The sequence below is a fragment of the Ranitomeya imitator genome, chromosome 1 (genome assembly GCF_032444005.1).
Source record: "Ranitomeya imitator isolate aRanImi1 chromosome 1, aRanImi1.pri, whole genome shotgun sequence".
Lineage (NCBI taxonomy): Eukaryota > Metazoa > Chordata > Amphibia > Anura > Dendrobatidae > Ranitomeya > Ranitomeya imitator.
This window is the reverse complement of record NC_091282.1, coordinates 761520066-761532884: the sequence shown is the minus strand read 5'-3', so window position 1 is coordinate 761532884 and position 12819 is coordinate 761520066. Positions and strand designations below refer to the sequence as shown.

At 45.7% G+C, this 12819-nt stretch overlaps 1 protein-coding gene across 2 annotated transcripts in view; it reads right to left on the bottom strand.

The window, feature by feature from the left end:
* Positions 1–12819, bottom strand: part of LOC138645876 (cholesterol 24-hydroxylase-like) — a 127534-nt gene that overhangs the window by 80268 nt on the left and 34447 nt on the right. For both annotated transcript variants that reach the window (XM_069735379.1, XM_069735384.1), the window contains 4 exons: positions 5677–5815; positions 3427–3537; positions 1637–1793; positions 1145–1207 (listed from right to left, as the gene is read on the bottom strand). In XM_069735379.1, coding sequence (XP_069591480.1) covers positions 1145–1207; positions 1637–1793; positions 3427–3537; positions 5677–5815 — 470 coding nt within the window. The remainder of the gene's footprint in view (positions 1–1144; positions 1208–1636; positions 1794–3426; positions 3538–5676; positions 5816–12819) is intronic.

Genomic DNA, 12819 nt, shown 5'->3' with positions numbered 1-12819 from the left:
ATCGGCATATAGATGGTACTGGAAGCCATAGGACCTTATGAGTTGTCCCAGGCCGAGTGTATAGATTGAGAATAGTAAGGGTCCTAGGACAGAGCCTTGGGGGACTCCAACAGAGAGGGGGCGAGATGAAGAGGTAGTATGGGAGTAGAAAACGCTAAATGTGCAGTTGGCAAGGTATGAGGAGATCCAAGATAGGGCAACGTCTTTGACACCAAAAGAAGAGAGGATCTGTAGTAGGAGGCAGTGGTCAACTGGGTCGAAGGCAGAGGACAGGTCTAGGAGGAGTATAGAGAATTGTCTGTTAGCTTTGGCTGTAAGTAAGTCGTTAGTATTTTTGGTCAGGGCAGTCTCAGTGGAATGGTGGGGACAGAAGCCAGATTTTAGTCTGTCGAAGAGAGAGTTAGATGCAAAATGAGAGGAAAGTTCAGCATGGACATGCTGCTCAAGGAGTAGATAGATAGATAGATAAATAGAAAAGGCAAATAGCAGCACAAACTTGAGCAGATTTTGGGTGCAATACTTCCTAAACAATGCGGTTGTCCAACGCAAAATATAAATAGAAAAAAATCAGGCAGCACTCCAGATCAAGAAAAATTGTGGACTTTAATCCAGCACCAAGTGGTGCAAGGTTTCAACCTCACAACACTGTCTTTGTCCAGCACCTTGAGGTGTTGTGAGGTCGAAACGTTGCAGCACTTGGTGCTGGATTAAAGTCCACAATTTTACTTGAACTGGAGTGCTGTCTGATTTTTTTCTATGTAGATAGATAGATAATAGATAGATAGATAATAGATAGATAGATAATAGATAGATTGATAATAGATAGACATATAATAGAAAGATAATAGATAGTTAGAAAATAGACAGATAGATTGATAAATAGACAGATAGATACCAAATAGCTAGATAATAGATAGATAATAGGCAGATATATGATAGATAGATAGATAGATAGATAGATAGATAGATAGATAGATAGATAGATAATAGACTGATAGATAGACAAATAGATTATAGGCAGATATAAGATAGATAGGTAGATAGATAGATAGATAGATAGATAGATAGATAGATAGATAGATAGATAGATAGATAGATAGAACAAACACAAACTAATAACACTTCGGAAGTTAGATTTACTAGCCTGCAATGAAGAATGTCACAAAATTATCTATCAAATCTTCGAGAGTGCAGGCATCATGCAGTTCTGAAAAAAAAACAATAATAGTATATGTTCAGATGGATGAGAAAGTCTCCAAGAAGCATAATGAAAGATTACATTATATGACTGTGTGCACCAAGCAAGCACATTTCTAGATAACAAGCAATACGGCCACTAACAGAAACACCAATAATCCGCTGTCATTCAGTATTACTGGAGTTCCGTAGTTGTAATAAGTGAATATAAAAATGTTCTACGCTTTGAATTTCCCGGCAAATACGCGGCAAAATCCAAGTATATTAAAGTCGGCACGTGGGTGTGATTTGTAAAATCTGTTGATCAACCACTTGCCATGTACGCAGTATTCCTTCCATTGTCACATCTTCCCGTGGAGTGGAATTTTATTATTAAGGGAGGAAATTACTACATTTGTAATATTAATGTTCTGCACAGTCGACATTTTTGGGACCATACCTACAGATTTAAGGATTTGTGTGAGGATATCTTTAGGAGTCTCTTCTCCATCTTCAATAGCTTTGATCCTTTGCAGAATGCGTTCTTTGCCTTCTTTTCTCAGAATGTCCAGACTCTTTCTCACTTCTTTGATTAATTTTTGTTTGGATGGATTGAACTATAAGGAATAGAGATATCGATGATGAGCAATTTTTGTCGCTTAGTGATCACAGGATAGAAACCTGTCTTCATTATGGACATTGATATGTAATATATGTGACCTATATACAGTGGATGAAATAAGTATTGAACACATCACCATATATATTTACTTAGAAAATTGGTAACGTGTTCAATGTATATTTCACCTGCTGTATATACTTTATATATATTTATGGCACTAATACCTTCCTTAGCTAGGTGTTCAGTGGGCTCCCAGCTCAAGCATGTCTACATTTGCAATGGCATATCCAGATTATAGTGGTTTATTCTGGGGGTCAATCATGACAATGCCAAATTTACATAAATATGTGAATTGGTTTCAGAGACAAAAAAAATTTGTCTGCAATTGTACAATGAGGTCCCCAAACCTTTCTGACCTTGAGAGACACATTCAGCTTAGAGAGAGGGTCGCGAGCCACATCCAGCTCCCACCTCCTTCAAAGTAGTGTCAACCAAAGCCCCCATTACAGGTATAATGATAACCGAAGCTTTTCCACAGAAATCACTCCAGAGCAGTACACTGAGATCCAGGGGTATTCTCCCAACACACTGTCACATCCAGCTTTGAGCACCTCTTCTAACAGGTAGTACAAACCTCCAGCGTACCATACCTAAAACATCTCTAAACCCCTAAGACCAGTAAATGTGCATCCAGATCTGCAATTCTGTGCAGGGCTACTCACAAAATTCACCATTTTGAGATGTGCTCTTTATACCTGTTAGCTAGACCTGGACCTAATGCATCAAGCTGGCAGACAGTCGCGAGACACAATTCATGGGGCCGCGAGCCACATGTGGCTCCCGAGCTACAGGTTGGGGAGCCCTGCTCTAAATCATGCTGCCCTGGTCCCTCACCATTCTCACAGTTTACACTTCTCGTTGACATAGTGCATGACTGCTGCAGTCAATCATGTGCCAAACAATGGCGTTATGGACACCCTGGTGTCCGCTATTTGGTTGCAGTGGTTTTGTGCCACTCCTGGGGAAGAGGAAAAGAGTAGAGAAGCTAGGGACCTGAGAAGTGGTATAAAGGATCACCAGGGAGGTAAACTGAAAAATGGGATGGGCAACTAAATTTTTGTCAAAAACAAGGTTTTATGAATTTCATCTGATCCCCTCTCTACATACCTAGAAAACCAATTAATTTGGTGGCTCAGAGCTGCCTGCACTGTGTGACATGCTCTTGTATGCCAAGCAGTAGAAAGCTACAATATAATAGGCTTGCCTGTGCTTTAAAAATGAAGAGTCTGGGCTTAAAATGTGACAACGAGGTTTGGCCTGAGCTGTGACAATAAGTTGGGACCTACTCTCGTACAGGTCCACTGCAAATAGAAAATGAACAGGACTCAGCAAGTCATTTCCCCAATAGGAAGAGCGGCACTCGCAGAGGAAAAAACAGAGCTCAAAGGATTCACCAGCTCACTAATTTAGTTGTGGGAATCCCTCCATGCCACCCCCCTCCCCCCGCACCGGTGACCTGCTAGCTTCGCCTTTATTTCCTCTCTTCCATCAGTGATAACAAGGCATAAGGGGAGCTCCAGTACCCAGCATTAAATTTATAAGAATATTGCAAAATATCTAATACAAACCCGTGCCAAAAAATCGCGGGATAAAAGCATTCCTTGCATAACCTTTGTGATATTTTGAGGAAGTTGTATTTTCTCATCAAGAATAGAATCTACGTCCATAGCAAAAGCGATCTAAAAAGATGAACACAGAATACAATGGTAAGGTAACTGAATGGAAGCGGTGTTATACTCTCCAGTTTTTGCAGCGACCATTGGAGCGGCTTGGGGTTCAGACTGGTCAGTATTAGTAACACTTTTTTTTTTTTATTTAGGATCTCTCCAGGAATAGAAAAAAAAAACAATGAAAATATCGTTATCAATAAATTTCTAAATACCTTTAACTAGAAAATCGCTCTTGTTTTGGTCTAGGGAAGAAATCACTGTGGCACATTAAAATGAACTCCGTTGTCTTGTTACATTGTTATAACGTTCATTGGACAGAAGCCTTTGAGCACAATCAGGAAATTCAGCTGCTGTGTCCTTGAGAGAACGTGATAGTATGTGATATAGGCCTTTTCCTGGTCACAGCAGCCACTTTAGATAGACAGGTTGGACAGCCATGTGAGCAGCCTCTTCTTACCTCAGCACCCCTGATATCTCCATGATTAGATCAGATAGACAGGGTGGACAGCAGTGTGAGCAGCCTCTTCTTACCTCAGTACTCCTGGTATCTCCATGATTTGATCAGGTAGACAAAGTGGACAGCAGTGTGACTAGCCTCTTCTTACTTCAGTACCCTTGGTATCTCCATGATTAGATCAGCTAGACAGGGCGGACAGCAGCGTGAGCAACCTCTTCTTACCTCAGCACCCCTGATATCTTCTTAACTCAGCATTTCTGGTATCTCCAGTATTATATCAGACTGACAGAGTGGACAGGAGTGTGAGAAGCCTCTTCATACCTCAGTACTCCTGGTATCTCCAGTATTATATCAGATTGACAAAGTTGACAGCAGTGTGAGCAGCCTCTGCACTCATGGTCTCTCCAGTATTAAATCAGATAGATAGGGTGGACAGCATCTGAGCAGGCTCTTCTTACCTCAGCACTTCTGGTTTCTCCAGTATTAGATGAGATAGACAGGGCGGACAGCAGTGTGAGCAGCCTCTTCTTACCTCAACATCCCTGGTATATACAGAATTAGCTCAGATAGACAGGATGGTCAGCAATGTGAGCAGCCTCATCTTATCTCAGCACTCCTGGTATCTCCAATATGAGATTAGATAGACAGGGAGGTTCAGCATTGTGAGTGGTCTCTTCTAACCTCAGCATTCCTGTTATCTCCAATATTAGATCAGATAGACAGGGTGGACAGCAGTGTGAGCAGTCTCTTCTTTTCTCAGCACCCCTAGTATCTCAAGTATTAGATGAGATGGACACGGTAGACATCAGTCTGATCAGCATCTTCTTACCTTAGCAACCCTGATATCTCCTGTATTAGGTCAGATAGAGCTAGACATGATGGAAAGCAATGTAAGCAGCCTCTTCTTACCTGAGCAGTCCTGGTGTCTCCAGTTTTAGATCAGATAGTCAATGTGGACAGCAGTTCGAGGGGCCTCTTTTTACCTAAGCTCCCCTGATATCTCCAATATTAGATCAGAAGATCCACTAGGAGCACAACTTCCTACACATAAAGGGCTTTTACTGCACATGCTAAATGGGCCCTTGTCCTGATTACTGAAGTAATTACCACCTTAGACAAAATCAATGGGATTTCCTAATTAAAGGTTTATAATAACATGTTCCTTCTTTTTTTGTAGTAGAACCACCCCTTTAAGATAACATTACACTTACTTAGAAGTCACTTAAATGACAACTATCTATTCCATCTCCTCTCCATACATATGGACACTCGACTTAGCTGAGCTTGCATGTATTGTCAATGGGGAGAGTGCAGTATGACACTGTCAAGCACCTTTGGTGGTACAATATATACAATGGGAACAAAAGAATGGGGTGTGGAAATTTGGAGAAGCCCATACAAATGAGATGGTTGGTCAGTCAAGTTACAATAATTTGGATCAGGATTTGTAGCCAAAACCAGGAGTGGAACAATTAGAGGAAAAGTATAATAGAAACATATGCACCCCTTCTGCATTTATCACCGACTCCTGGTTTTGGCTACAAATCCTGATGAAAAATCCTGACAAAATCCTGACAAAATCCTGATGCAATCCTGACATGTGCACATACCCTCAATGAGATCCACACACCCAGAACAATGATGTCACCAGACCCAACTCACAATATTTGGTATGAAATGCTCAGAGATACCTTGGCAATGACATCCAGCGTCACTCTACCAAACATGTCGTGCATTTTAATTTCCTGTTTCCAGTCGGCCATTTCTAACAGTTTATCAACCATATCTTCAGCTTTTTCGTTGAAAGTCTGCATTGATCGTATCAAAAAGCTGCAAATAAAGAGGAGAAATACATCATTCAACAGGTGCTAAAGTCTCCACATATACTGTAAGTAATATTTAGGTTAACTGGTAGGAGTCGTCTATTATATTATAATCTTGGACATCCTGGATATTGATGAGAAATGGCCTCATACATGATGTAGCAGAGCCAAGTAGGACAGGGTTAAGTCCAAGCTCTGCAGGATTTGATTAGATGCACCTGACTAGCCTATTATTTAAAGGGAATCTGTCACCCCCAAAATTGCGGGTGAGGTAAGCCCACCGGCATCAGGGGCTTATCTACAGCATTCTGGAATGCTGTAGATAAGCCCCCGATGTATCCTAAAAGATGAGAAAAAGACTTTAGATTATACTCACCGAGGGGCGTTCCCGCTGTTGGTCCGGGTCCGGCGCCTCCCATCTTCATCAGATGACGTCCTCTTCTGGTCTTCACGCTGCAGCTCCGGCACAGGCGTACTTTGTCTTTCCTGTTGAGGGCAGAGCAAAGTACTGCAGTGTGCAGGTGCTGGGCCTCTCTGACCTTTCCCGGCGCCTGCGCACTGCAGTACTTTGCTCTGCCCTCAACAAGGCAGACAAAGTACACCTGCGCTGGAGCCGCAGCGTGAAGACCAGAAGAGGACGTCATCTGATGAAGATGGGAGCCGCCAGACTCGGACCAACAGCGGGACCGCCCTTGAGTGAGTATAATCTAACATCTTTTTCTCATCTTTTAGGATACATCGGGGGCTTATCTACAGCATTCCAGAATGCTGTAGATAAGCCCCTGATGCCGATGGGCTTACCTCACCCTCGATTTTGGGGGTGACAGGTTCCCTTTAAACCAGGGCCTGTGTTCACTAGGCATGTCAGTTTGCTTGATAAAGCAGAGTCAAGTGTGCTGGAGCTGGTGAATGACCAGCCAAGATGTGAGCTGTAGGATGTAGAGAGATGTGCTGGGGTCTCTCTTTGAATGGAGACTACATGGGTCAGCTGGGAAAGCTGAGCAGTCTGTGTGTTAGCGCTGCAACCTGTTTAGTGTGAACTGTGCATGGAGTTGAATACTTCTGTTTGGCACTGTAAGCTGCTGAAGCTCATGCTGAAGGGGATACTGAGACATGGTAGAACTGTACCTCTACTGTGTGTAAAGTTTGCTCCAGGAGGAAGGACAGTAATCTGTTTGGGTGAGTCTGTACTAACATATGTTTGTCTGCTAAATGAACTGTTTAGTTGCTGTGATCCTTTGTGCCCAGAAGAGGCTGTTTCTGTTTTTAAATCCCTTGCAGTTTTAAGAAAGCAATAAAACTGCACCTGTTTGGACCAAACTGCATTGCCTGTGTGATAGCCACCTAATGCCTACCTGAGAAAATGAATCCCTACAACAGTTATGATTACATCTCTACTGGCTGGTGCTTAAAGGGGCTTACCACTCATTTTAACAATGTGACAGTTGGAAAACATACTTAGAAAAGAAGGCATATATACCACCAGAATCCACCCTTGTTCTAGCGCTGCCACTGCAACAATGTCCACCAGACTGAAAGCAATGACATCCCTAGCACCAGTGACCTGACTGCAGCCACAAGGGGTGGGGCGGGGGGAAGGGCAAGTTGAGAAGTACTTTGCTTCAGGCGGCACTGCCGTCACTGAAGAAAGGGGGCGGCAGATTCTGCCGGTGTAGTAACTGAATTTGCGTTGGAGACAGAGGTTCAGTTACTACTATTATACAGGGCTCCGAGTCCACTCCCAACCATCCTGAATCCCCTCATCCAGCCTTCCCCGACTCATGTGACCAGTCACGTGATCGTGACATCTTCACAGGTCCTGAAGCTGAAGTCGCTCGTCTCCTACATGTGCTCGGGCTGCTCATATAAGGCCATCCTGTGCACACAGGACCTGTGATGACGTCACAGGAGGGGAGGAGTCAGAGGTCCCATGATTAGTGGCCTCAGTGTATGCAGGACTCTGCTGTGCTGGTTGTCATGGTGCTGGATAGGGTAAGTTTATGTGTGGGGTCAGGAGGGGTTTGCAGGGTGGATGTAGTAGAACCGTTTGTGTAAGAGGTGTACGGAGCGGTGCCAGGTGTGTACGAGGTGTACGAAGCGGAGCTGTGTGTGTACAAGGTGTGCGGAGCGGAATCATGTGTGTACTTCGTGTACGGAGCAGAGCCGTGAGTTTATGAGGTGTACGGAATGGAGCCGTGTGTTCGAGGTGTACGGAGTGGAGTTGTGTGTGCATGAGGTGAACGGAGCAGAGCCGCATGTGTACGAGGTGTACAGAGCAGAGCTGCATGTGTACGAAGTGTACAGAGCGGAGCCGCATGTGTACGAGGTGTATGGAGTGGAGCCGTGTGTTTATAAGGTGTACGGAACGGAGCTGTGTGTGTATGGAGTGGAGTTGTGTGTGTACGAGGTATACGGAGCAGAGCCGCATGTGTACGAGGTGTACAGAGCAGAGCTGGGTGTGTACAATGTGTAGGGAGCGGAGCCGTGTGTGTACGAGGTGTACGGAGCAGAGCCGCGTGTGTACGAGGTGTACGGAGCAGAGCCGCGTGTGTACGAGGTGTACGGAGCAGAGCCGCGTGTGTACGATGTGTTCGGAGCGGAGCCGCGTGTGTACGAGGTGTACGGAGCAGACCCGCGTGTGTACAATGTGTATGGAACGGAGCCGTGTGTGTACGATGTGTATGGAGCGGAGCCGTGTGTGTACGAGGTGTGCAGAGCTGAGCCGCATGTGTACTTAGTGCATGGAGCGAGCCACGTGTGTACTTGATGTATGGAGCAGAGCCATGTGTGTACGGGGTGTATGGAGCGGAGCCGCATGAGTACGGTGTATAAGAAATGGAGCCCTGTGTGTATGAAGTGTATGTAGCTGAGCCGTGTGTGTACAGAGCGGAGCAGAGCCTTGTGTGTATGGGGTATACGGCACGGAACCGCATGAGTACAAGGTGTATGGAGAAGAGCCTCATGTGTAGAAGATTTATGGACTGGAGCCTTGTGTGTACGAGGTGTACGTAGCGTGGCCTCGTGTGTACAAGGTATACAGAGCAGAGCCGCATGTGTACGAGGCTTACGGAGTTGAGCCATGTGTGTACTGAGTGGAGCCGTGTGTGCGCGAGGTGTACGGAGTGGAGCCGTCTGTGTATGAGGCATGCAAACCAGAACCATGTGTGTATGAGGTGTGCGGAGCTGTCGGCGTACGAAGTCAGTGTATGGTGGGGAGCAAATGTCATACCTCCCAACCGTCCCAGATCCAGCGGCACAGTCCGGATTTTGAGAGTCTTCCCCGCTGTCCCAGCCAGGAGCTTATTTTTCCCGCGGACACAGGAATACACGGTGGAGCCCCGAGGAGCACTTTAAAACTCACACATGACGTTCCACTGGAATAGGGTTGAGCAAAACGGATCAAACAAATTCAAAAATTGCCGACTTTCGGCAAAGTCGGGTTTCATGAAACCCGACCCGATCCTAGTGTGGGATCAGCAATGAGGTCGCCGATCTGCGCGCAAAAGTCGTGTTTTGTATGACGCTTTCAGCGCCATTTTTCAGCCAATGAAGGAGGAAGCAGAGTGTGGGCAGCGTGATGATATAGGTCTCGGTCCCCACCATCTTAGAGAAGGGCATTGCAGTGATTGGCTTGATTTCTGCGGCGTCAAAAGGGCTATAAAGGGGCATGCACGCAGACCGCCATCTTACTTCTGCCGATCTTAGCATAGGGAGAGGTTGCTGCAGCTTCATCAGAAGAAGGGATATAGTTAGGGAGGGAAGATTAACCCCAAAACTGCTTGTGCTGTAGCGATTTCCACTGTCCAACACCACCATGTTTTGTAGGGACAGTGGAGGCTATATTTTTGTGCATCAGCTCTGTAGCTTATTAGGCTGCCTTATAAGGCTCCCTGATAGCTGCTTTGCTGTTTGCACGCTGCTGTGCAAACCAACTGCTTTTTTAAAAGCAAAAATCCTGTTGCTCCTTTCTGCACAGTTATCTTATTTATTTGTCCACACTTTTGTGTGCAGCAGTCCTTTTTATTGCTGCCATACTTGTCCTGAGATCATTGTAGGGAGATTTAAATTGTACTACAGTCCTTGTATTTTTTCATATATCTTCCAGCCACTTTCTGCCACTTACATTGTGTTGTTTTATGCACAGGGCCTGAGTTTTGGTTCAGTCTCCCCAAAAAAAAGTGAGATTCAAATTCTCACAAAGTGGATATACTTCTGTCCTGTTAGTTTGTGGTATATCAGCCAGCCACTTACATTGTGTTGTTTTATGCACAGGGCCTGAGTTTTGGTTCAGTCTCCCCCCCAAAAATTGAGATTCAAATTCTCACAAAGTGGATATACTTCAGTCCTGTTAGTTTGTCGTATATCAGCCAGCCACTTCCTGCCACTTACATTGTGTTTTATGCACAGGGCCTGAGTTTTGGTTCAGTCTCCCCAAAAAAGAGTGAGATTCAAATTCTTACAAAGTGGATATACTTCAGTCCTGTTAGTTTGTCGTATATCAGCCAGCCACTTTCTGCCACTTACATTGTGTTGTTTTATGCACAGGGCCTGAGTTTTGGTTCAGTCTCCCCCCAAAAAAAAGATTTAAATTCTCAACAAGTTTATATACATCTTCTACCTTGTTTTACAGTACCATATAACGGTTGTTATTTTGGTTAGATTTTCCAAAAAATGAGGAAGTCTGGTGGAAGAGCCCGTGGGCGGTGGTTGCCAGCTGGTACTGATGGTGGTGGTGGTGCATCTGGTGGTAGAGGCAAAAGCACAATAGCACCTAAGGCTGGAGGTGTTGAGCCAGCGTCATCGTCTGGCTACACAAGGCCTCGAAGGCTCCCTCATCTGGGAGTAGGAAAGCAGCTTTTAAAGCCGGAGCAGCAGAAAAAAGTTTTGACTTTCCTTGCTGACTCAGCCTCTAGCTCTTTCGCCTCCTCTTCAGAAAGTTCCAAATATAAAAGCAGCGAGTCGTCAGTGGATACTCCCGGTCAGGAACAAGATGTTTCCTTGTGTCCTTCACCCAAACCAAAAGTGAAGGATGCGTCAGGCGACACTACAGGTTACTCCATGGAGCTCTTTACACATACCGTGCCTGGGTTAGAACGGGAAATTGTTAACTGTCCATTACAAGATGAATCGGACATGGAGTGCACTGATGCACAGCCACAGCTAGATTATTATGCTGTTCCATTGACTCAGATCACTACATTGCCCTCGCAGTGTACTGAGCCACAATCTGACCCTGATGAGACTATGGTGCCCCATCCCGAACGCTATAGCATTTTACACGGTGACACAGAGGAAGGTGCACATGACATTGAAGAGGAGGTGATAGATGACCCAGTTGTTGACCCAGATTGGCAGCCATTGGGGGAAGAGGGTGCCGCTGCCAGTAGGTCAGAAGCGGAGGAGGATGATCCGCAGCAGATATCTACATCACAACAGCTGTCATCTGGCAGGCCCGTATCAGGCCAAAAACGTTTGTCAGAAACAAAAACAGTTTTATGACAGCGTGGCCATCCGGTGAAAGTAGCACAGCGTGCAATGCCTGAAAAGGTATTCCAAAGTAGGATGAGTGTAGTGTGGCAATTTTTTAACCAAGATCCGAATGATCAGTCAAAAGTTATCTGTAAGAAATGCTCAAAGACATTTACCAGAGGGAAGAATCTTCAAAATTTAAATACAACGTGCATGCTTAGACATTTAACCAGCATGCACTTGCAAGCCTGGACTAACTACCAAACGTTCCGTACCATTGGTGCACCTGCTCAGAATGAAGGTAGTCAGCAACGCTACATTGCTTCCCTCACTCTAAGCCCACCGGTTAGGACACCACCAGCAGCAAATGTGGAGGTATCGTCGCAAGGCCAAAGCAGTCAGGGAATCACAAGGTTATTGGTAGGAAACACTGTATGTAGGCCAACATCAAGAATACCATCATCAACCCTCTCTCAATCCACCATGTCCACCACCACCACTGCTAGTCCCACCATATGCAGCTCTCCAGTCCAGCTCACCCTACAAGAGACTCTCGATAGGAAAAGAAAGTACTCATCCTCTCATCCTCGTACACAGGGTTTGAACACCCACATTGCTATACTAATCTCGTTAGATCTCGTTAGAGATGATGCCCTACCGGTTGGTTGAAAGCGAAGCTTTCAAAGACCTGATGGCCTACGCAGTACCACGCTATGACCTACCCAGTCGGCACTTCTTTGCGAGAAAAGCCATCCCAGCCCTCCACCAGCATGTTAAAGACCGCATTGTCCATGCACTGAGGCAATCAGTCAGTGGAAAGATGCACCTCACAACAGATGCATGGACCAGTAGGCATGGCCAGGGACGTTACGTGTCCATCATGCCACACTGGGTAAATGTGGTAGATGCAGGGTCCACAGGGGACAGCCATAGTGGGACAGTTCGGCCTAGCCCACGGTCTAGGAAACAGTTGGCTGTAGGCGTTCGCCACCCCTCATCCTCCTCCTCCAGAAGCGAAAGCTTGTCCACTGAGCGCAGTCGCACGACCACTCCATCCGCAGCTGCCAGTGTTGCACATGAGGTGTCCCATTATCGAACAGCTAGTGGTAAGCATCAGCAGGCTGTGTTACAAATGAAGTGTTTGGGCAACAACAAACACACCGCGGAAGTACTGGCAGTACTTGCAGCAACAAACTCAGTCATGGCTGGGCAGAGTACATCTTTAGGCATGCAAGGTAGTCAGTGATAACGGAAGGAATTTTATGGCTGCCATAGCCCTTTCAGAACTGAAACACATACCTTGCCTGGCTCACACCTTGAACCTGGTGGTGCAGTGCTTCCTCAAAAATTATCCGGAGTTACCAGCCCTGCTCCTGAAGGTGCGAAGACTTTGCTCGCACATCCGCCGGTCGCCCGTACACTCCAGCCGTATGCTGAACCATCAGCGATCGCTGAATCTTCCCCAGCACTGCCTAATAATCGACGTTGCAACAAGGTGGAACTCCACACTGCACATGGTTCAGAGGCTGTGCGAACAGAGGC